Below are 22,007 nucleotides of genomic sequence, written 5' to 3'. Positions count from 1 at the left end.
TTGGTCAAACGCAGGACACAAGTTGGTCGCCGTGGTTTGACTTTGCGTTTTTACTAGGTGCGATAGTAATGCCCGTTTTCACTTACGACGAATAAGGCAATGCTTAAGTAAATAACGTCTAATCAAAGAAGATACATTTACCTTTCACCAATCGATTTTCAATAGGCAACTCCCTAATATGGGTAGGTAGGTATTTTGTGATTGTATTATCATATTTTAATTTTTTGTGTGGATATAAGGTTTAAAAAAAACCGAATTTATATTTGGATATTGGATAGAAGCAGGTGTTGGAATCCATGAATGGAAATCCATGATATATGATGAAATCAGGTCAGTCAAGTGTCAGTTTCCGAGCTCCCTAAACATTACACACTGCCGAATTAGTGACCTAACTTAGATGGCGCCTAACATCATCTAAGAGTTGGTGAAACTTTCTTTTGTCTACGCATAACTAAAATCATTAATCCGATTTAAGTGTTTCCTAGGTTCAGTGAAAACGGGCCTAAGTATCGTTACTTTTATGCAATCGAATGTAATTATTCTGTATGTATTCGTCAAGTACAATCACGTATCCATTAAAAATGTAGTAGACATATTCACGTAATGGCCAGTATACCAATCGAAGTCTTTTAGCGTGTCAACATCTGCGTACGCGCAGGTACAGAGCTTTTAGGGGAATCGCGAGCGCTTAGCGAAAAATTCGCTCACAAGTTATAATGCTACTACTTCGCTGAAAGCATTATTATTTAAATAGTTTAGACGTTTTGGATTTATAATCCTTATTTTTGGATGTCAAGATGTCAAAAAACACTTAAAAATAGTACTGCTTTCACCAATGGCAGTAAGCCCCCAGTATATATACGCGTATAATGTCATTCACCGAATAATTGGAAATGGAACTAAAAACACACACATATCTTTCTGTATTAACCTTTTATTTCAGATCTACAGAAAAACTTAACCATATTTGGTAACAAAGTTATTTTAACAGGTTTCACCTCAAACTCTTCTTGATCGATGGAAAGAACCAAATCGGGTTTATTATCCAATGGTTGTAATTCAACTGTCCTAGCTTTTACAACTTCCGGTATATTATCGCCATATTTAGCACGTCTCCATCCATCGGAGACGAATTCTATATAACTGTAGTTATTCTTTCCCAATCCAACGATCAGCATTGGTAGCCCATCACTGACATTTGGTTTTATTTGGAAATCGCAAGTCTTAAAACACAATTCGTTAGTTATTGTACATTCTGGGTTTTCGACGCTCGCCCAATTTGTCTGCGGCAATGTTTGTTGATGAGTAGTCGGCATGAAAAACGCCCATTTTCTCTTAATTACCGGTTTCCTTCTTAAACAATTACTGCATCCTGAACACGGTGGGGTATACTTCAATGTACCACAGCAGTTCCAGCATATGGAGTCCTTGTAACCATTAAAAATGTAGGAGACGTATTCACGTAATGGTCCGTATATCCAGTATTTGTCTTTCCTAGCTAATGTATCTCTGAACGCACCCCACTCTATAGAAGTTAGAGCGTAAATAGGCTTACTTGGTACCTCGTCTTCATTTGCTACCGGCTCGATTTTCATAACATTTTTCCATGTTGTATTATTCTCTATGATTGCCATACAAGCTTGTATGAGTTGTTTGACTCTGTCTGTTCCTTCGCCGCCTGGGAAAAGGGTGTTGCCGAGGCTATTTGTTCGACCGAGTGGAAGGATGCCTAGCGGAAATCTGTTGGCCTCGTCGTTTCGCCGGAGTAATCCTGGCAAAAAAAAATGTCATTGTCACTGCTCAGCGACCATACATATATAAATACTAGGATGGATTTATTGAACTGCCGTTAGCAAGATTATACAATAGGTCGGGTAAGACCATGAACAATCCTAGCATGAGATTTTCTACCTCCAGACAGATACCTTGCGAAGATTGACGTATGATATATTTAATCCTGAGAAAATCATTTTGCTGAATATTATAAAAAAAAACAGAATCAGCAGGACAATGTCTGGGTACTGATATTGCTACATATATTATAAATTTTTAAGGCTTGCCAATATCATTACGTAACTTGTTGACCAGTATAGAGATGTTCTATACATATAGATACATTTAGTTAGCATAGCATTCGTTTTTAAATTACACTTACGCTAAAGGTGTGAAATGACGTATTATAAAGATTTCAGATTTTATTCCCCTTACATTATGTTCTGGCTATAGCTGACGCCCAAGTCGTTGGCCGCTACGTATGTATCTTCAAAAAAGGAACTTCTATGAGCATACAAACACATGCCGCGCGGACGGCCAAAGACTGGCACGCGTACCATAGATAAACCCTGTTTTCTTACAGCGGCAGTTTTAAAACAAATTTTATTTTTTTCAAACAATCTGCCTCAATCGTACCTGTTACTGTTTCAGACAGTGTACCATCGCCACCAGCCACAATAATAGCTTCAGTACCATGCAGGCTCTCTACTATTTCCTTGGCATGCCCTTCTGAAGTTGTCTGGATCACATCTACCTGTTAGATAAACACTCCTAGTTAATAATCAATCTAATCCAATTTCATCACGTTTAATATATAGGATTTTTGAAAAAAAAAAGGATAAAATTTTACTCAATTGGTCATGTTTTATGGAAATTTCATGGACAAATGTATGAATTGAATTAAATGTATCTCTGAAACCTGCTCTAAGGGGGAGCATGACTCTTCTGTCATTTGTTATGCAAATTTAACTGCTGCTTTTGCTGGCTGCAACCAACAGTTGTTAGGAGATGTAGTTATCAACATCAAAATGGATTGAAGTGACACCAGGGACCTGTCACATCTAAGCCGCAAAGAAGGAATATCTTCACATCAAATATCAAATGACCAGCAATTTTTTTTTATTGCTCTTCAAGTTAGCCCTTGACTGCAATCTCACCTGATGGTAAGTGATGATGCTGTCTTAGACGGTAATAGGTTGGATAGAAGCAGGCGTTACTTTGCGGAAATCCATGATATATTATCAAAATTAAGCTTAATTTGCTATACTCCGCGAAAAGCAGGAGAATCTGTGTGGTGTAATTTATAATTTCATCAATCCTTATACGCCACACCAAACAGATCTTCGGCAATATACCCTCTACGCACGTTTCGCTCCGAAACCGGAGCATCATCAGGAGATGTTGACTTTACAATGAATAATTGTTCATCTTAACAATTATTCATAATAAATTACACCACACAGATTCTCCTGTTTTCGCGGAGTATAGCAAATTAAGCTTAATTTTGATAAGGTAATAGGTTAACATGTTAAGAAAGTTATATCAAATCTATATTCCATATAAATTCCTAAAATTGCCAGGCCTCAACCTTGGGACCCCTCCACTTAAAACCACAGCGCTCACTGATGAGCAAGGTAGGTCAGCAAACACTGGCATTTCTTCAGGCATGCTTAGAAAAAGATACAACCTGCAATCCAGCAAGGTGCAGCAACGGTTCACAGTATTTCTCGAAATCCTTCTTCGCCTTCCTTTTATTAGCCACAGGGTTAAGTATAACAGTGACTAGGGTAGGATTTCTGTCCATTGGTATAACTGAGTCACCATATTTAACTGCCTCTTTACACGCTGCTTGCATAAGGATGCTAATTCTGAAACAGAATAAACTTTGTTTGTATGTTTGTGTGTCTGTCCATATAATCCCAACCCGTAATCTGCACCATGCCATGTGGTGACAGATCAGAATTTAATAACCACAGGTGTATTTAAACGTTTAGTATGAGGCAGTAGCCCATCTGACCAAAGTGGTCACTGTGGACAACACCTGCTGCAGGGGGATGTCTTTAGTCCAACAGTGGACTGTTAATGAATCTCTGGTAGTCTCGCAAATCCAACTATGAGTTAGACATTGTCTTGGAAGGATACTAATGGTGATGCAGTCTAATATATTAGGAACCGTGTCTACCCTAAATATAAGCCAGATCCAAAAATGGTAGACTTATTTTATGTCTATCTCGACATTTGGAAAACATAGCAAAAAACCAAAGAAGATCCCGTAGGAGCAGCTAGCTGGACACTAAGAAAAGATTTTGCATACGAGGAGGGGAAGGAGGTGATGGTGTGTGGATTACTGCGTAAGCAAATTTTGTATCATACATGTCTTTTTACATTCAGTGTAACTACGCAGTGTCTCACAGGCGGCGACGTTAACGGGTCGTGCGCGACTGTCACAAGAACCTACAAGCCCTATCAAAATCCAACAGAGTAACCCTAAAATGGATACGAGGTCACAACGGAAACAGAGGAAACGACGCAGCCGACGAATTAGCGCGTCAGGCAGCATCACTAAGGGTAGCTGGACCGGAACCCATCATACCCATACCCTTCACTGAATACAAAACATGGCTCCACAACCAGACGCAAACATCACACTCGGTACTATGGTCAAAAACAAAAGAGTGCAAACACACGAAGGAGGCCGTACCAGTTCTCAACCCACGACTAACAACAAAATTACTACAACTGAATCGACCTAAACTAAGGACAGTTGTAGGTATGATAACAGGGCACTGCCCACTAAACAAACACCTTTCCATTTTAGGTATAACTGACAGCCCTCTCTGCAGAGCATGCATGGAGGCGGAGGAAACACCGATACACGTAATGCTCCAATGCAACGGAGTAGCAGAACAACGCGCAGCACACCTTGGCTCCTCAGCAACACTCCATGAAGCACTCGGCGACCTGGGCGGCCTGCTAAGCTTTTGGAGCGAGCTCGGCTGGCTGGAGTGATCCAGCGGGGAGCCGCATCAGTGGCCATACGTACAACGGACGGTCCCAGACCAACCAAGTGCGGAAAAGGCCCAGGAACAGAAGAAGAAGAACGGGTCGTGCGCTTACTAAATATATACGTCGCAATTAGTATTTAATTTGATTCCAACCGGTCACCCTCTCCAATCTCTAGTTCAGTTTACATTAGTAGAGAAGAGTCTTAGATGGCTTACTCGCTTTCCAACATTTTTCGTTGTTATCACTAAAATAATTTTCACCGATCAATCTCCTTCGTGCCTTCTCCATCGACACGACATTGACGATGTAACTTGTGCCCAATTGACACACTTAAAGTCATAAACAAGAATTGAATTGAATTGAAACACTAAAATAGATCGGCCTATGTAATTTACTTTTGTAACTTACTCATATTTTTCTTTTGCTGTAGCAGCGCCATAAAGCAGGACTACCGCTCCCAAAACAGATTTCTTCCAATTATTGCGCAACGTCTTGCCGATTTTTATAATTCGCTCCATTGCGCTAATAAATAAATTTAATGTTTATAGGTAGGTACAATTTTTGGTTATTTTTTAGTAATCACTAATCAGCTGTTTATGTCAGCTGGTTTTGGCAGTTTTTGTTTATCTGTGATCAATTATTTTACACACTATCCGCGCAAGTGCGAAATATTTATAAGATATCATATGTAATCTGTTTTTGTCAAGTGAAATGAGTTTGCAGAAGCCATTAATTTAATTAATTCCTTACGTTAAAAACGATAGTGAATGTAAGTTATTATACAGCTTTAGCTTTTCACTCAATAACTAAGGACTAGAGAAAAGAATCTGCATCCCGAACCGGTGCATGGTAGAGTCACTACAAACAAACTTAACTTAACGTTTCAAAAGTAGTTGTAAACTACGCCTACGTAAATGAATTAATTGAGGATCAGACTACTTTACAAATTGTGTTTCTAAATGATTAACAGTTCTTAAACGTAACCATAACTTTTTTTTACAGCAGTTAATATACCCAAAAAGAGGTTAAAATCCATGGAGTATAGAGGTAAGGAGAGTCATCTGTGTATATGAAAAAGTGTCGTCAAAATGTATTAAATTAGGGTGGCGCCACATATGCATCAGGGTAACTCTTAAAAGAAGCGCCAAATATAAATATTGTTAGAGTAGGCTTGAAAACACCAACAAGGAAAGAGAAACTTCTTTTTTATAAATTTTTAATAGTGTTTTTTAATTTATTCTTAAGCATTGTTAATAATTTAAAAAAAAAGAAAAATAATAAATGATAGTATAATTAAATATTAAAAATTAAAAAAAATATCGCAAGTATTGATTTTATGATAATAATTTGGCATTTTTTCGATTCATTTTAGTTTTAATTTTTGCTAATTCGTAACGCTTATTCTCTGACTTAGCCAAAAAATGGGCGCGCATAACAATATAAATATCTATAACCTTTGCAGTTAAACTATTTTCATGTTGCAAGCACCCAATTTTCATAACAGTTTCTTTTCTGAGTTCCATAGTTATTCCGCAAATTGTTTCTACATTAGTCAAGTTTTTACTGACAGCTCTTAACACACACGTTTCCAATTGCTTTGTCATATCAAATAATTGATTACTTGCAAACCGCAGTCCACCATATAAGTCCATTTTATTGATAACATCATTACCCATAACTGTTCTGTTATTCACTCACTTTTTCATGAAATTAAATGTTTATATATCAATAACCGTACTATTTACTGTTTACGAAATAAAATCACTCTAAACGCTCGTTTGGTTATAATAACGTAAGTTGTTGAAATTCTCAATAATTAACTACTTTATCTACTTTAGTCGATAATGACATTAAATTTTTTAACTCGGCATACTTCAATTCATCTACAATTGCTATAATTGCTACATTCATACCATACCTTATGCATCCACCAGCGCAATTGTGGAGGATTTTTGAACTGTTATTTAGCGCAACAACTGGACACTTTTTCAACTTTTCTCCCATATAAGATTACTCTCCTTACCTCTATACTCCATGTTAAAATCGGGGCATGACTCCGGATGATAAATCACAAAACATTAAATCACAAACAAACTTGAAATGTAGATTTCTAAACACTGTAATATTTGGCACATGGCAATACTTACTAATCATTAATCTGTGGCATTAAGGTGGCAATACTGATCCGCCATCATCATAATTTTGTCTGCATATTTGACAGAATTAAAATCAACACAACCGTTCCCTAATTTTATTTTACCAACAAAACCAACGAACGGTGTAAACTTTTCGGAATGGAGTCACCTGAAAAGAGAGACCAAGAATTACCCGATGGTTGGGTTTTATGTAAGTCCAAATCGATTCCGGGGAGAAACTATTATTTTAATAGGAAAACCGGAAAATCTTCATGGACGCAACCGCAGGTGAATTTCGTAACTTCTTTCGTATATTTTTCTTTTTTATTACGTTTTTTTGCCTTTTATTTATACACTTTACATTCTTTCAATGCTTGAGTCGCATAACTATCAAACATTACAAAATAACTTTAATATTTTTCTGTGTGTTATTTGGTAATTTTGTCTTGTTTCGAAGGATGACGAAGATTACCAAAAGAAAACTTGCAAAAAGGAGAAACTATTAAAAAAACAGGATAAGAGAAATAGAGAAGAGACTACAAAGAAAGTTGCAAAACGAAAAAGCGATGGCAATGAAGAATGTACATCAAAGAAAAAGACCAAACAAGGTACTAGAATGTATTGGTTTGTATTTACTATTCATTAAACTAGCTGTTGCCCGGGTTATCTTTCCTCGTTTATTCTGGTTTTTCACAAATCCTGTGCAACTATTGGTTCTCCTGGGATAAAAAGTAAATCGGAATACGGAATACGGAAATCCACAATATGTTATAAAAATTAAGCTTAATTTGCTTAACAATTTGTGAGGATGCTCTTGTTATGGAGCGAAATGTGTGTAGAGGGTACGAAGATCTGTTTGGTGTAGAGTATAAGGATTGAAGAAATTATAAATTTCATTCGCAGACTATAGCAAATTAAGCTTAATTCTCATAGTGTATAGGAAGGACAAAAAATTAAACCCACTCACATTTGTAATATTAACAAGAATGAATAACTGATTTTTAGGTTTTACTCTACAGTTTTCTTCAATATTGTAACATTGGTACCACAGGTTTATGCTACTCACTATTAGTACCTTAAAGATGGCCTTCTTATTAAAACACTCATTATTATTGCACTTTGTGATTCTTTTATTCTGAAGGCATTGAGTCCTGGGCTTTTGCAATGCTGGATGTTGAAATAGATTGCATTAGTTAAACAAAATATTTTTATTAAATAATCTTATTGGAATCTTTAAAAAAATATATTGGAGCATATCTATTCTTTTATTGGTGTGGACCAAAAGTGTTACTTAGCATTTCATGATACACAAAGCCTACAAACCTCAGACTGTGTTCATTGCTACTTTAGTGTCACTTAAAACTAAGTACCTCAGTTAGAGCATTTTACACCAAAACTTTATGTAAAAAATTAGGTGGTCATTTCTGCTTCTTCAGTGGCAAAAACTAAGAATCTTGGTTACAACCATTTACATCAAAAGTTTTTATCAATTACGTAATATTAGCCTTAATGTAACATAAAGCCCACAAAGCCCCTAACTGTATCCATTTCTGCTTCTTCATTGTCACTTAAAACAAAGTTATAATAAGTATTAGCAGATGAAAAACAACAATAATATGATCTCTTATGCCAAAAAGAGACTCAAGGCTGTTTGGCTGCTCCCTGTTGTATGTTGTGTGGGTAAATAACTGAATAAAAGTCTAATTAAGGCATTGTAATGATTTTATTTCAGTCTAAACATTAAAAAATTATTAATTATTGATAAGTTTTGTCAAGTAATTCATAGTACTAGCTGGAAGACTGATGTAAGCCATTTTGGCCCTTGTTGGTCACAATTATTAAATATACTAAGACAATACACACTAGCATTGAAGCAGCATGGTGATCTCAGTTATATGATTCTGGTACTCCAGGACTACTTATTTTAGATCCCCCAAAATAAGTACAATTCAATCAATGAATGAAAACAATTTCATTGTACACCACAAAAATAATAATCAAAGGTGACTTAACATTTCAATTTGTTTCATGCAAAAACAATATAGAATTGTGTTTATTTTACTTCTAGATACCACAGATGCTTCATGCAGTAACATTAGTAACACCAGTAAATCTGGTAACATCAGTAAATATAGTAACACAAGTAATACCGGTAACCTCAGTAACTACAGTAACAAGCAGAGTCCGATACAAAATGAGAGGAAAAGAAAGATTGATACTCCACAAAGTACAAGCACTCCAAATAGGCTTCCAAAAAGTACACCACCGAAAACTGTTACTTCAAGAAGTGCGCCAAGTTCAGCAGAAACTTCACATAAGCATTCTCCCATAAAGAATTTAGCTAATACAAGATTATCAAATTTAAGAAGCATGTTAAATGCTGAAGTTAAAAATGAGGAAAGTTTGGAAACATCGCCAAGTAAAAACAAAATAAGCCCTAAGAATGAAACCCCACAGAAATCTAAAACAGAGCGTAAAAGTCCATTAAATGACTCTAAAACTACACAATCGCCAAGCAGCGACAGTTTACAGTCGATTCCATCGCCTTCACAATTCTTTGCGGCAAATAAAATAATCTCATCTATGAAAGCACAGTTGCCGGAGGAATATTGTAATAAGGAGAAACAGAAAGACACTTTTGCTGATATTGAGAAAGGTATGGGTAAAATTTTAATTACAACATCATTATCATTAGGTTTCATATTGAAGTTTGGAGGTCAGCCGGTTGAAAATCGAACGATGATGTGCCATCTTCTTCAATACCGAATAGGTATGTCCGGTCCATTCTCTTATATCGTCGAACCACTTCTTCCTTAGGTGACCGAAAAACGCAACCTTCCTTTGTATAACGGTTGTCATTAGTTTCCGTTGGCATTTGGCCCTTCGTAATACTTGAGCGTTTGAGATGAATTGTCTCCATGATATATTAAACATTTTTCGTAATGACCACATCTCAAATGATTAAAGTTTGAACTGCTAAGTTTCTAGTTCGATTCTTCTCAATGGAATCTTCATTCTGAACCTAGAGTAAAGTGCAGACAGACTTAAATACAATTTTGGAAATACACACAAATACACTTTTTACCAGCTTATCACTCTTCCTGTTTATCATAGGTATATGCAGTCAGACACCAGAATACCCATTTTCAAAGCACCCTGCCACACCACCACAATTTTCAGAAGCTAGTAAACTTGTGTCTGCTATAAAATCCAAATTAGCTTACAAAGTGTCATCGTCAAAAGATGTAAAGCCGTACTCGTCAGCAAAAGATAGGATGGAATCCTTGAGAGCTAATCTCAGTTTGGAAGCTGAGAGAGAAGGGGGCAGTTTTTTAAATAAAAGCAATGAATTGGATCCTATAAAACATGTTGAAGCTATGGAGACCGAAGATATAAGAGAGGTTTGTATTATAGAAAACTTTAAAATTTAAACTATTGTTTCTATTAACAGAGAACGGGCAGCAGTCAGTCGCGTGCACTTCATACATGCACAAAAGCGCAGCCCACCGTAACGTTTTTATATCCAGAGAAGAATTTTGTCATTCTATGCCATTTTACTGCTTTATGCTTCCCTTGGTCCAAATTCCTGTGCATGCAACTGGCAGCAGTGTCTACTACCATTTACTGATCATCTGTTCTTTATTGGCCAACTCTCATGTTAGGAGGACATTTCGTCCAGCAGTGGACTGTTATAGGCTATTGAGTGATTAGTTTCCGTATATAAGCTTTTGTAAAAACACTGCAAAACTTTTTGCGGCACTTTTTGCCAGTTTAAACCCTGGCACGCACCTGTAACTATCTGAGTTGATTGTTTTTAATTTAAGCAATTAAATATTACTTGCTTTAACTGTGAAGGAAAACATCTTGAGGAAACCTGCATGCCTGAGAAATCCCACGCCTTTGAGATCTCTCAGGCATGCAGGTTTGTGACGTTTTCCAATCCCCACTTGGCCTAAACCCATCTCATTCCGGAGTGTTACCGTTCCCTGTCGTGGACCGGAAGTGGGTTGATAATGATGTTTAATGTAAAAAGCAGTTACAGCATAATGGTTAGGACTGCAGCCTCACTTTTTGGGTGTTTAAACCCTGGCATTAAATATGGCATTTGATGTAACCGTGAAGGAAGTATTCATAAGGAAACCTGCCTGCCTGAGAGTTCTCCACAGTGATCTCAAAGGTGTATGAAGTCAGTGGCGTGCATAGAGGGTATGCTTAGGGTATGCAGATGATATAGAATGAAGAAAATCTCCTGTACGAGTTATAAATACTTAAGGGTGGGCATTTTATAACTCTAACAACTATACCTATCCTTGAGTTTATTATAAATCGTACTGGAGATTTTCTCCATTTTTTATCATCTGCATATCCTCTATGCACGCCACTGTATGAAGTCTATCAATCTGTACTTCACTGGTTTGTTGGACTACTGCCAGAAATCTCTTCTTTTGGGTTGATAATTATGCTGATGCTTAAAATAAATAAATAATTAAATAAATAAATATACTACGACACTACACACACCGCCATCTAGCCCCAAAGTAAGCGTAGCTTGTGTTATGGGTACTAAGTGACTGATGAATAATTTTATAAATAGTATACATAAATACTTATAAAATACAGATGAACACCCAGACACTGGAAAACATTCATGTTAATCACACAAACATTTGCCAGTTGTGGAAATCGAACCCACGGCCTCGGACTCAGAAAGCAGTGTCGCTGCCCACTGCGCTAATCGGCCGTCAAAATAGCTCCCTTTAAGCTTCTAGTGACAATAGGAACCATAACTGTAGCACAAGTTGGATTGCAGTTGGATAGCAAATTTAGACACAGATACCAATTTCATTAGAATGTTAGCAAATTTAGACACAGATACCAATTTTATTACAATGTTAGCAAATTTAGACACATATACCAATTTTATTACAATGTTAGCAAATTTAGACACATATACCAATTATATTACAATGTTAGCAAATTTAGACACATATACCAATTTTATTACAATGTTAGCAAATTTAGACACAGATACCAATTTTATTACAATGTTAGCAAATTTAGACACATATACCAATTTTATTACAATGTTAGCAAATTTAGACACAGATACCAATTTTATTACAATGTTAGCAAATTTAGACACATATACCAATTTTATTACAATGTTAGCAAATTTAGACACATATACCAATTTTATAAGACGGCTTAGAGTCACTCAGCGGGCGATGGAGAGAGCTATGCTCGGAGTATCTCTACGCGATCGAATCAGAAATGTGGAGATTCGTAGAAGAACCAAAGTTACCGACATAGCTCAACGAGTCGCGAAGCTTAAGTGGCAATGGGCCTGGCACATAGTTCGAAGAAAGGATGGACGTTGGGGTCCCAAGGTGCTGGAATGGCAGCCCCGTACTGGTAAGCGCAGCGTTGGTCGACCCCCAACGAGGTGGACAGACGACATTAAGTGCGTCGCAGGTAGCCGTTGGATCCAAGCGGCTCAGAATCGTGGAACTTGGAACTCCCTACAAAAGACCTATGTCCAGCAGTGGACGTCTATCGGTTGATGTGATGATGATGACCAATTTTATTACAATGTTAGCAAATTTAGACACATATACCAATTTTATTACAATGTTAGTGTATTGACAGCTTATCAAGCTCAAGAAGGCATGCAGAAGAAGTAGTGGACTTCAGTTTTAATATGTCCATCACTGACTTTAGTTATCTTTGTATAACTAGTGAAAAATTAAAGCGTTACTAGCACTATTAATTTAATGAACATGTTTATTTTTAGGTTAAATGTAACATTCCAACATTTCCAGTGCAAAAGGAGAACGTCACCAACACAGATAATGTAATACTGGTTGTGGATACGAACATATTTATACATGACCTGGACTGTATCAAGAATGTACTCAACTCACATATTAAAGGTAAGACGACTTTCAGGACGAGACGTAAGAAAATCAGTTTCTACACAAATATTTACACGCTCGTAATAGCTTAAAAACCAATCAAAATCCATTTACCTTTCTACCATCGAACTGAGAGACATCGCAAGTATCTGCACCGTAACGAAATTCATATCCCATATACTCTTATAATATGTCTTGTATACAGGCCGCAAGTGTCTTTTATGCAAGTTTATTACATCTCATACACAGGCTGCAATTGTCTTTTATGCAATTTTAGAACGTTTCGTTTAAAGGTCGCAAGTGTCTTTCATGCAAGTTTAGTTCATCTGGTATACAGGAACCAAGTGAATTTTGTGCAAGCTAAGTACGTCTCGTATACAGGCCGTTACTGTCTTTTATGCAAGTTTAGAACATGTCGTACACATGAACCAAGTGTCTTTTATGCAAGTTTAGTACGTCTCGTACACAGGAATCAAGTGCCTTTTATGCAAGTTTAGTACGTTTCGTAAACAGGAACCAAGTGTCCTTTATTCAAGTTTAGTACGTCTCGTACATAAAAACCAAGTGTCTTTTATGCAAGTTTAGTACGTCTCGTACACAGGAACCAAGTGTCCTTTATTCAAGTTTAGTACGTCTCGTACATAAAAACTAAGTGTCTTTTATGCAAGTTTAGTACGTCTCGTACACAGGAACCAAGTGCCTTTTATGCAAGTTTAGAACGTTTCGTAAACAGGAGCCAAGTGTCCTTTATGCAAGTTTAGTACGTCTCGTACACAGGAACCAAGTGTCTTTAATGCAAGTTTAGTACGTTTCGTAAACAGGAACCAAGTGTCCTTTATTCAAGTTTAGTACGTCTCGTACATAAAAACCAAGTGTCTTTTATGCAAGTTTAGTACGTCTCGTACACAGGAGCTAATTGTACTTTATACAAGTTTAGTACCTCTCGTACATAAAAACCTAGTGTCTTTTATGCAACTTTAGTACGTCTCTTACACAGGCTGCAATTGTCTTTTATGCAAGTTTAGTAAGTTTCGGTTACACCTCGCAAGTGCCTTTTATACAAGTTGAGTACGTCTCGTGTACAAGCCGTTAATGTCTTTTATGCAAGTTTAGTGCGTTTCGTAAACAGGAACCAAGTGTCCTTTATTCAAGTTTAGTACGTCTCGCACATAAAAATCAAGTGTCTTTTATGCAAGTTTAGTACGTCTCGTACACAGGAACCAAGTGCCTTTTATGCAAGTTTAGTACGTTTCGTAAACAGGAACCAAGTGTCCTTTATGCAAGTTTAGTACGTCTCGTACATAGAAACATAGAAACCAGGTGTCTTTTATGCAAGTTTAGTACGTCTCGTACACAGGAGCTAATTGTACTTTATACAAGTTTAGTACCTCTCGTACATAAAAACCTAGTGTCTTTTATGCAACTTTAGTACGTCTCTTACACAGGCTGCAATTGTCTTTTATGCAAGTTTAGTACGTCTCGTATGCAGGCCGCCTTTAAATTTCTTAAAACGCACATTAGAAAAGCTGGGATTCACTATGATATATATTATTATAATTTATTGTGGTGTGAGAATAAATAAATGAAATAAACTCAAATAAATATATATCATTTGTGTTGCGTTTACGAACTCGGTCCACCGAAAGTGAAGTCGAGCCCCTACCCCATACGCTATCAACGCTTCAAGTAAACACACTATTCTTCTTAATTGCAGGTTATAGTGAGCAACCAACACTTCTAGTGCCGTGGCGAGTTATAAACGAGCTGGATCGACTCAAAGACAACAATAACGGCAACGGGGCGCTTTGCAAACGCGCCAAAGCAGCAATGGACTACCTTTATAAGTCGCTACCTGAAAATAGTCGAATCAAAGGTATTCTATATTCTACATTCAATCAAAGGTATTCTATTATCTGTATTCTACATTCCTGACTGCTAAGTTTGGAACGCTCTTCCGGCTTTGGTGTTGAAATGCCTATTCACTCTTGAAGGCATTCAAGGCGAGAGTGATTAGGCATTTTCTAGGCAAGCGCGCCCGAACTTAGACCGCATCATTGCTTTTACATCAGGCATGATAGTTGTCAAGCTATCAAGTATGAAAAAAAAAAATGTTGAGAACTTTAAGTATGCTTTGTCTCATTTAGGATCATAATGAACGCCCGTCAAGTTTTGTAATTTTTACCCGTAATATATGATACTTACTAATTTTGTCTTAATTCATCCAAAGTCAAAGTCGAAAATATCTTTATTAAAAACTTAAAATGCAAATATTATGCGTGGCATGCACTCTGTGGAGGGTAACCATCTATGTACGCGTCATAAGTGCCATCTAATAAAGATATTTTTTTTTATAATTTTTAATGAGTGTAATGGTTTTTACCTACACTTGGAGCGATTGGATGGCCCTAATACCGATTGAATTCGAACCTGCGACTCTCTGGTAATAGAGAGACACAGAAAAACAAAAACAACGGTTTTTTTTGAATTACTTCTTTGTTGCAATTAAGTAATTCTATTTATCTATTTTCAGGGCAGTCTTTAAGGGATGCAAACTCTCATATCTACCCCTGCGAGGTTCCCGATGATGAGATACTGAACTGCAGCTTGCAACAGGTCGAGAGGGGAAGAAATGTGGTATGTTTCGAATTATTTACTAATAGAATCACTATTAAATTAGTTAGCCTATATTGAAATATCACTTGCTTCAACGGTGAAGGATAACATCGTGAGGTAACCTTATAGTTCCACTGATTGTTCTCAAAGGTGTGTGGTGGTCCACCAATCTGCACTGGGCCAGCGTGGTGGACTACGGCCTTAAACACTTCTCATTGTAGGAGGAGACCCGTGCTCTCGATTATGGGTTGATGTGATGATAAAACCCATTCGTGAATGGTGAATGAACGATTATGGGAGATCGGTCACCACTCCTCTTTGTGCGGGTGTCGTACGAGGCGACTAAGGGAATATAACGGAGACCGTTTAACAGCGCCCTCTGTGCTACTACCACTGTACTGCGACCACCAACCCGTCTGCCCAGTGTGGTGATTATGAGCAAACCCTCCCGTTGGGAGATACCTCATATATACAAGTGGACTGTTATAGACCCATATCGTACCATCTACACGACATCGTAATGGAAATTGAATGAGAAAATGATGTTGGAAAAGAGCAACTGCTGAGTTTCTTGCCGGCTTCTTCTCGGTAGAATCTGCCTTCCGAACCGGTGGTAGAGTACACACAGACAGACTTGACGTTTCAAAAGTGCTTATATTAATTAGGCCCACTTGAAATAAATGAATTTTCGAATTTTGAATGTGGCTTATTCCGAAATGGTTGCATTGCAATATAGATCTGTTAAATAGTTTCGGAGTCAGACAAAGGAATTTTTTTAAAAGATTGCAGATATTCAACCGCGATTGGAATATGCGTTGTGTACGCTATCACACAATATTACATTCGCTTGGTTATGCAGACGTATTTAGTTTATTTATCTCATCTACATTTTCTATCAATGTTAGTAGCATTTGAAAATTTTTTCGTGTCTGAAAGTTAGTTGTAGCACATAGTACATATATATAGATATATAAACATAAATGATTATTAAACCCATATCGTACCGTCTACACGACATCGTAACTGAAATCGCTTGGCGGTATGTCTTTATGGATAAGGTCGTAGCCAGCCACGACCAAAGCCTCCCACCGTATATGAGAGTAGCTTAAATAGTCTGAAATAGTTGACATTGTTAAAAACATAAAATTGTTTCAGATCCTAGTGTCGAACGATAAGAACCTATGCAACAAGGCGTCAATCAACGGGGTGAAGCGAATAGACGTGAGGGAATTGAAAAATCTGGTCGAGAACAAACCACAGCCTAGCAATCCTGACCTCTTGGCCAGTGTAAAACGTTATCAACAAACTATATATCACCTTTTGGCCAACATACTGGAGGTAAGACTTATAATTCCTACAAAAAATCTGGTCGAGAACAAACCACAGCCTAGTGATCCCGATCTCTGGGCCAATGTAAAACGTTATCAACAAACTATATATCACCTTTTGGCCAACATACTGGAGGTAAGACTTTTAATATCTACAAAAAATCTGGTCGAGGAGAAAACCACAGCCTAGCGATCCCGACCTCTTGGCCAGTGTAAAACGTTACCAGCAAACTATATATCACCTTTTGGCCAACATACTGGAGGTAAGACTTCTAATTCCTACAACAAATCTGGTCAAGAACAAACCACAGCCTAGCGATCGTGACCTCTTGGCTAGTGTAAAACGTTACCAGCAGACTATAATATACCACCTTCTGGCCAACATACTGGAGGTAAGACGTATAATTCCTACAAAATCTGGTCGGGAACAAACCACAGCCTAGCGATCCCGACCTGTTGGCCAGTGTAAAACGTTACCAGCAAACTATGTATCACCTTCTGGCCAACATACTGGAGGTAAGACTTATAATTCCTACAAAAATCTGGTCGAGAACAAATCACAGCCTAGCGATCCTGACCTCTTGGCCAATGTAAAACGTTATCAACAAACTATATATCACCTTCTGGCCAACATACTGGAGGTAAGACTTATAATTCCTACAAAAAGGTTACTACTATTTTATTTTAATTAGTATAAATTTTATTATAGAAGTTGGGTTTTTTTGAAAAAAAATATCTATTGTTTATATCGATATATAATTCTTTTTCTAGCTTCTTATATAGTATATATTCGGAAAATTGGATTTTCGCTGCTTTTCCTTTTTTCAACTATATTTTCCTGTTGGTCTAAGCTGTATAAGTCCACGAAAATCACGTTTAATGTTTAAATAGAGCAATCCTCCTATTTTATTTAACGTAACGTACTAAGTTTATTTGATGTTTTTTTTTCTCGTTGTTTCAGAATGAAATGCGTGCGATGTACGACAATCTATGGCAGCATGTTCTGTTCAAAGCGCCGCCCTGGACGTTGGCGGATGTGCTCCAATGTTTGCTCAAACATTGGATCGCGGTTTTCAACGAAGTATTCCCTCGGATAGAGCACCTTATAACAGACCTCAAGAACAGTTTGATGACTATTGAGAAGAAAAGTAAGTTCAAGTTTTAGTTAATAGACATAACACCTTTTTAAACTGCGCTCAAAATACATATAGAGATAATTTATGACTTTAGAAAGAGTAAGTACAAATCAAACACAAATAATCTTTAATGGCTAAACGTGGTACAATAGTTGTGTTTGACTTTATTAATATGCTCACTTAATGCCATAGGAACATGGCGTGCAAATATTTTATAGTAATACTAGCGGTACCTAGCGACTTCGTCCGCGTAAAAGTCATCCTTAAAAGATAGTCATATGTTGTTAATTTAAAGGGGAACACCTTTTTTATACACCTATTTATACATGATTATATCGAAACTGTTTACGCAGCGCACGCAACAGAAGCTTTCAAAAGAAGAAAAAAAAACCCCGATTTTGATACATTCTTGGTTCTATGCTCCTTTCGGTCCTAGCGTGATGATATAGCCTTTCTCGATAAATGGGCTATCCAACACTGAAATAATTTTTCAAATCAGACCATCAGACCATCAGTAGTTCCTGAAATCATCGCGTTCAAGTAAACAAACAAACAAACTCTTCAGTTTTATGTATAAGTATAAGATTTCTAAATTTATAATATATTATAAGTACAGTAAGTATGTGTCTTTTTCTATCGTACGGAAATAGCCGCAAAGTTTTCAGTCTTACTAGCTGTTGCCCCGGACTTTGTACGAATACAGTTTTAATTTGAGTTTTTAAAAACCCTTCATTTTCCTGGGACAAAAATGTATCTTATGACCGTCTCCAGGATGCAAACAGGTGGATGAGGAAATGGGAATTTGGAAAATACCACATAGGTTCAACAGTTGACATCTGTTGGCTCGAATGTAAAGAGCAACTGCTGAGTTTCTTGACGGCTTCTTCTAGGTAGAATCTGCCTTCCGAACCGATGGTAGAGTCACTACAAACAGACAGACTTGACGTTTTAAAAGTGCTTATATTAGGCCTACTTGAAATAAATGAAATACAAATTTGAAATGTCGATGACCTTGAAGATTTAAGCAAAAATGACTGTGCTCAGGCGCACTGTTTCATAAACATTCTAAGTTAAGTGCGTTTGGAGCAATAAAAATACCACTTGCTTCAACGGTGAAGGAAATCATCGTGAGGAAACCTGCATGCCTGTGAGTTCTCCAGAATGTTCTTAAAGGCGTGTGGAGTCCACTATACCTCATTGGGCCAGCTTGGTAGCCTACGGCCTAAGCCCTCATTGTGGGAGGAGACCCGTGTTCTGTAGTGGGCCGGGAATTGGTTGATGATAACTGTAGCGTCGCTTTCCATTAATTCCAGATCCTAATACGCTTACGCAATCAGAAGTTGCGAACTTCAAAGAGCTATGCCTGGATGTGGCGAAACGGTGTCAGATCATACCGGAGTATATGGAGCTGGCGAAGGCGACGGTCGAGCGACTGTTGCGCAACGGCAATGAAGTCGACGGTACTGATGCTGTAGTTGATGCTTTCGAGGGACTATGGACCGTTTTTTCTAGCTATTGGTAAGTTTACTCTAGCTATTGGTAAGTTTTCTCTAGCTATTGGTAAGCTTACCCTAGCTATTGGTAAATTTTCTCTAGCTATTGGTAAGTTTTCTCTAGCTTTTGGTAAGTTTTCTCTCGCTTTTGGTTAGTTTTCTCTCGCTTTTGGTTAGTTTTACATCCGTAACCCTAGAAGAGCTCTGTGTGTGTGTTTGTGGGTCATCGAATATATAAAACCTAAATACATTATGTATTAAAGGTTTTATAACCTTAATACTACACCTTTAATACATAATGTACGAGATACGCGGTCCCGTACAAAATATAGCCGAAAAGTGTCCGCTGTTTTAATACATTAAAATCGAATTTTGTAGCGGTGTCTACATTACCTAACTAGATGGCTTCACAAGATCCTACATCGCGCTATCGAAGTTTTAACAATGTGCCTGTAATTACACCGGCAACCACACCCTTCAGTCATTTCAACAACGCTGCTTGGGGGCAGAAATAAGCATGGCTGTAGCAAAGGTCCGCTGAAAGACCACAGCGTTTCCCAAGTCTCCATCGAGGTCGTCCGGGAAGGGGTATTTGATGATGTTGATTGAGACATAGCTTTTCTTTCAGTGCCAAGTTGTCGAACGCACTGGGCATCCCGCACAGTATAGAAGACAAGTTGTCCGGGAACGAGCCCCTGGCCGTTCTCACCAGCAAATGGACGCTCTTCAGCGGACATGTTAATGATCTCACACTCGCTATCCAAGGGTAAGTCGCGAAAGCGTGTTTGTTTAGCTTGATATTGCATTGCACTAACATAAAAAAAAAACTAACGACATGGTTGCTTGGAAGCAAACCACTCCGCTGTTATCTCTCACAATATAGAAAATTCTAAATATTGTTACTTACTTAAACTTAAAAAGGATATTGAAAAAGAGCAATCTGCTGAGTTTCTTGCGGGCTCATCTCGGTGGAATCTGCCTTCCGAACCGAAAGTAGAGTCACTACAGAATGGTCAAGCCATTCTGTAGTGAGTATTATATATTATCTTGTCATTAATTATGTATACAACGTGTCAATGAAAACCGAAATAATAATTCACAGTCTTTAGAAATACATTATGCAATGTCTCTGGAAATATATATATGCTTCTTTAGATTCAATATTTTTACAGGGCTAATTATGAAATATACCTATGTATCCTTTAACATTATTTATTAATTCGGTTACACGTTGTGTATGGCTGTATAAATGTATATATTAAATATATTATTGTAACACTCATAACCCACCTGTCACTCATTACGTCCTCTGCAGTTTGGTTGCCTCGCAGATTTTAGCGATAAGGCCGTTAATTGTAACTAAAGTTAAATGTGCTGTTTTATGTTGTTGTTGTATGTGTTTCTTGGAGTGCAGTATAGTATACTTTCTGTCTTTCTTTTCAGCGTGCTAAATACAGACATCACAGAGAGTATAGACACACACGTTCAGAGGTTAGAATGTGTGTTCAGAGATGCGCTATCCGCTATATGTATGAACAACATCGTCACGAGGGAGGATCTGCATTCGTTTTGCATCAAATGCAGGTATGTAAATTGATGGAGAAGTTTATTTTATTCACCACTGAAATTGTGTGTGCGTGTGTGTGTTTGTGTGTGTGCGCGTGTGTGCGTGCGTTCGTACGTGCGTGTGTGTGTGTGTGTCTGCCTGCCTGTCTGTCTCTCTATGTAACGACAACGATTTCAAGTTTCTTTCTTTATTTAAAAATTAAATAAGTCTGGAGCGTTCTTAGCTAAAAACGCTCCAGACTTATTTAATTTCAAATATAATTCTTATTTTGTTTGAACAAAACGGGTCCGAGATGGCCACCGCTACGAAATGGCGACTAACATACTTATTTAAAACCACAGCCACAAAAAAGCAAAATAAGACAATCTTTTTTGTCAATCAAGATTTTCACGCTTTGTTCCAGGAACATGCTACAGGAAGCCCACAGCAAATTCTCCCAACTAACGGAAATATTGAACGTATGTAACAATAGGTTATTTAGTGATAATAATATGAATTAATTGCGTTGTATAGTCACAGTCAATACGGTAAGATAAAATTATTTACTGACCATTCCAATAAGGGGCGATTATTCAATATAATATAGTGTTTAACTGAGGAATATATTTGAGGTTTTCATATTCTTCTTATAGTTTCAATATATTATATGTATTTTTCTGCATTAATTGTATGGAAGGAAAACTAAATTGATTGAACTTAATTTGCTATAATTTGCGTCTACCAGACAAAAATGCATGGTAAAACTTATATTTTTTTATTGGATATACAGTGTAAAATGTACGCTTTTCTTTGTATAAACCTTTATGAAAAGTTATACGAATTTAAATTTGAATTTAAATGTATCCTTTTCGCTGCATACATTAAATATAAAGTTAGTTAGAAAACTAAATTTAATACACACAAGCTTAATCCGCGAAAACCAGACAAATCTGCAAAGCAAAGTGTCTTTGCATATATTAGTATGCAATGCTTTTCCCTTCATAATGAAATGTATGGAAATACGACTAATTTAAATGATATTTAAACTAAATTTCCTATAATCCG

At 37.2% G+C, this 22,007-nt stretch overlaps 2 protein-coding genes across 2 annotated transcripts; one reads left to right on the top strand and one right to left on the bottom strand.

Moving 5' to 3' along the window:
- Nucleotides 1–916: 916 nt before the first annotated feature.
- LOC120627708 (acylglycerol kinase, mitochondrial) lies at nt 917–5,383 on the bottom strand. The gene is made up of 4 exons (XM_039895735.1): nt 5,188–5,383; nt 3,461–3,641; nt 2,410–2,527; nt 917–1,771 (listed from the first exon to the last, which is right to left on the bottom strand). Exons 1-4 carry the CDS (start codon nt 5,295–5,297, stop codon nt 927–929), a joined length of 1,254 nt encoding a protein of 417 aa, XP_039751669.1. The 5' UTR covers nt 5,298–5,383; the 3' UTR covers nt 917–926.
- Nucleotides 5,384–7,001: 1,618 nt separating this feature from the next.
- Nucleotides 7,002–21,718, top strand: LOC120627690 (transcriptional protein SWT1-like). Its single transcript, XM_039895714.1, has 13 exons — nt 7,002–7,202; nt 7,372–7,522; nt 8,983–9,570; nt 10,029–10,315; nt 12,706–12,844; nt 14,541–14,699; nt 15,357–15,460; nt 16,595–16,777; nt 17,729–17,915; nt 19,217–19,421; nt 20,025–20,162; nt 20,840–20,980; nt 21,367–21,718. Exons 1-13 carry the CDS (start codon nt 7,074–7,076, stop codon nt 21,461–21,463), a joined length of 2,508 nt encoding a protein of 835 aa, XP_039751648.1. The 5' UTR covers nt 7,002–7,073; the 3' UTR covers nt 21,464–21,718.
- The last annotated feature ends 289 nt before the right edge of the window (nt 21,719–22,007 follow it).

Source organism: Pararge aegeria, chromosome 11, assembly GCF_905163445.1.
Source record: "Pararge aegeria chromosome 11, ilParAegt1.1, whole genome shotgun sequence".
Classification (NCBI taxonomy): Eukaryota; Metazoa; Arthropoda; class Insecta; order Lepidoptera; family Nymphalidae; genus Pararge; species Pararge aegeria.
The sequence above is the reverse complement of the archived record's forward strand: the minus strand, read 5'-3'. Positions and strand labels throughout refer to the sequence as shown.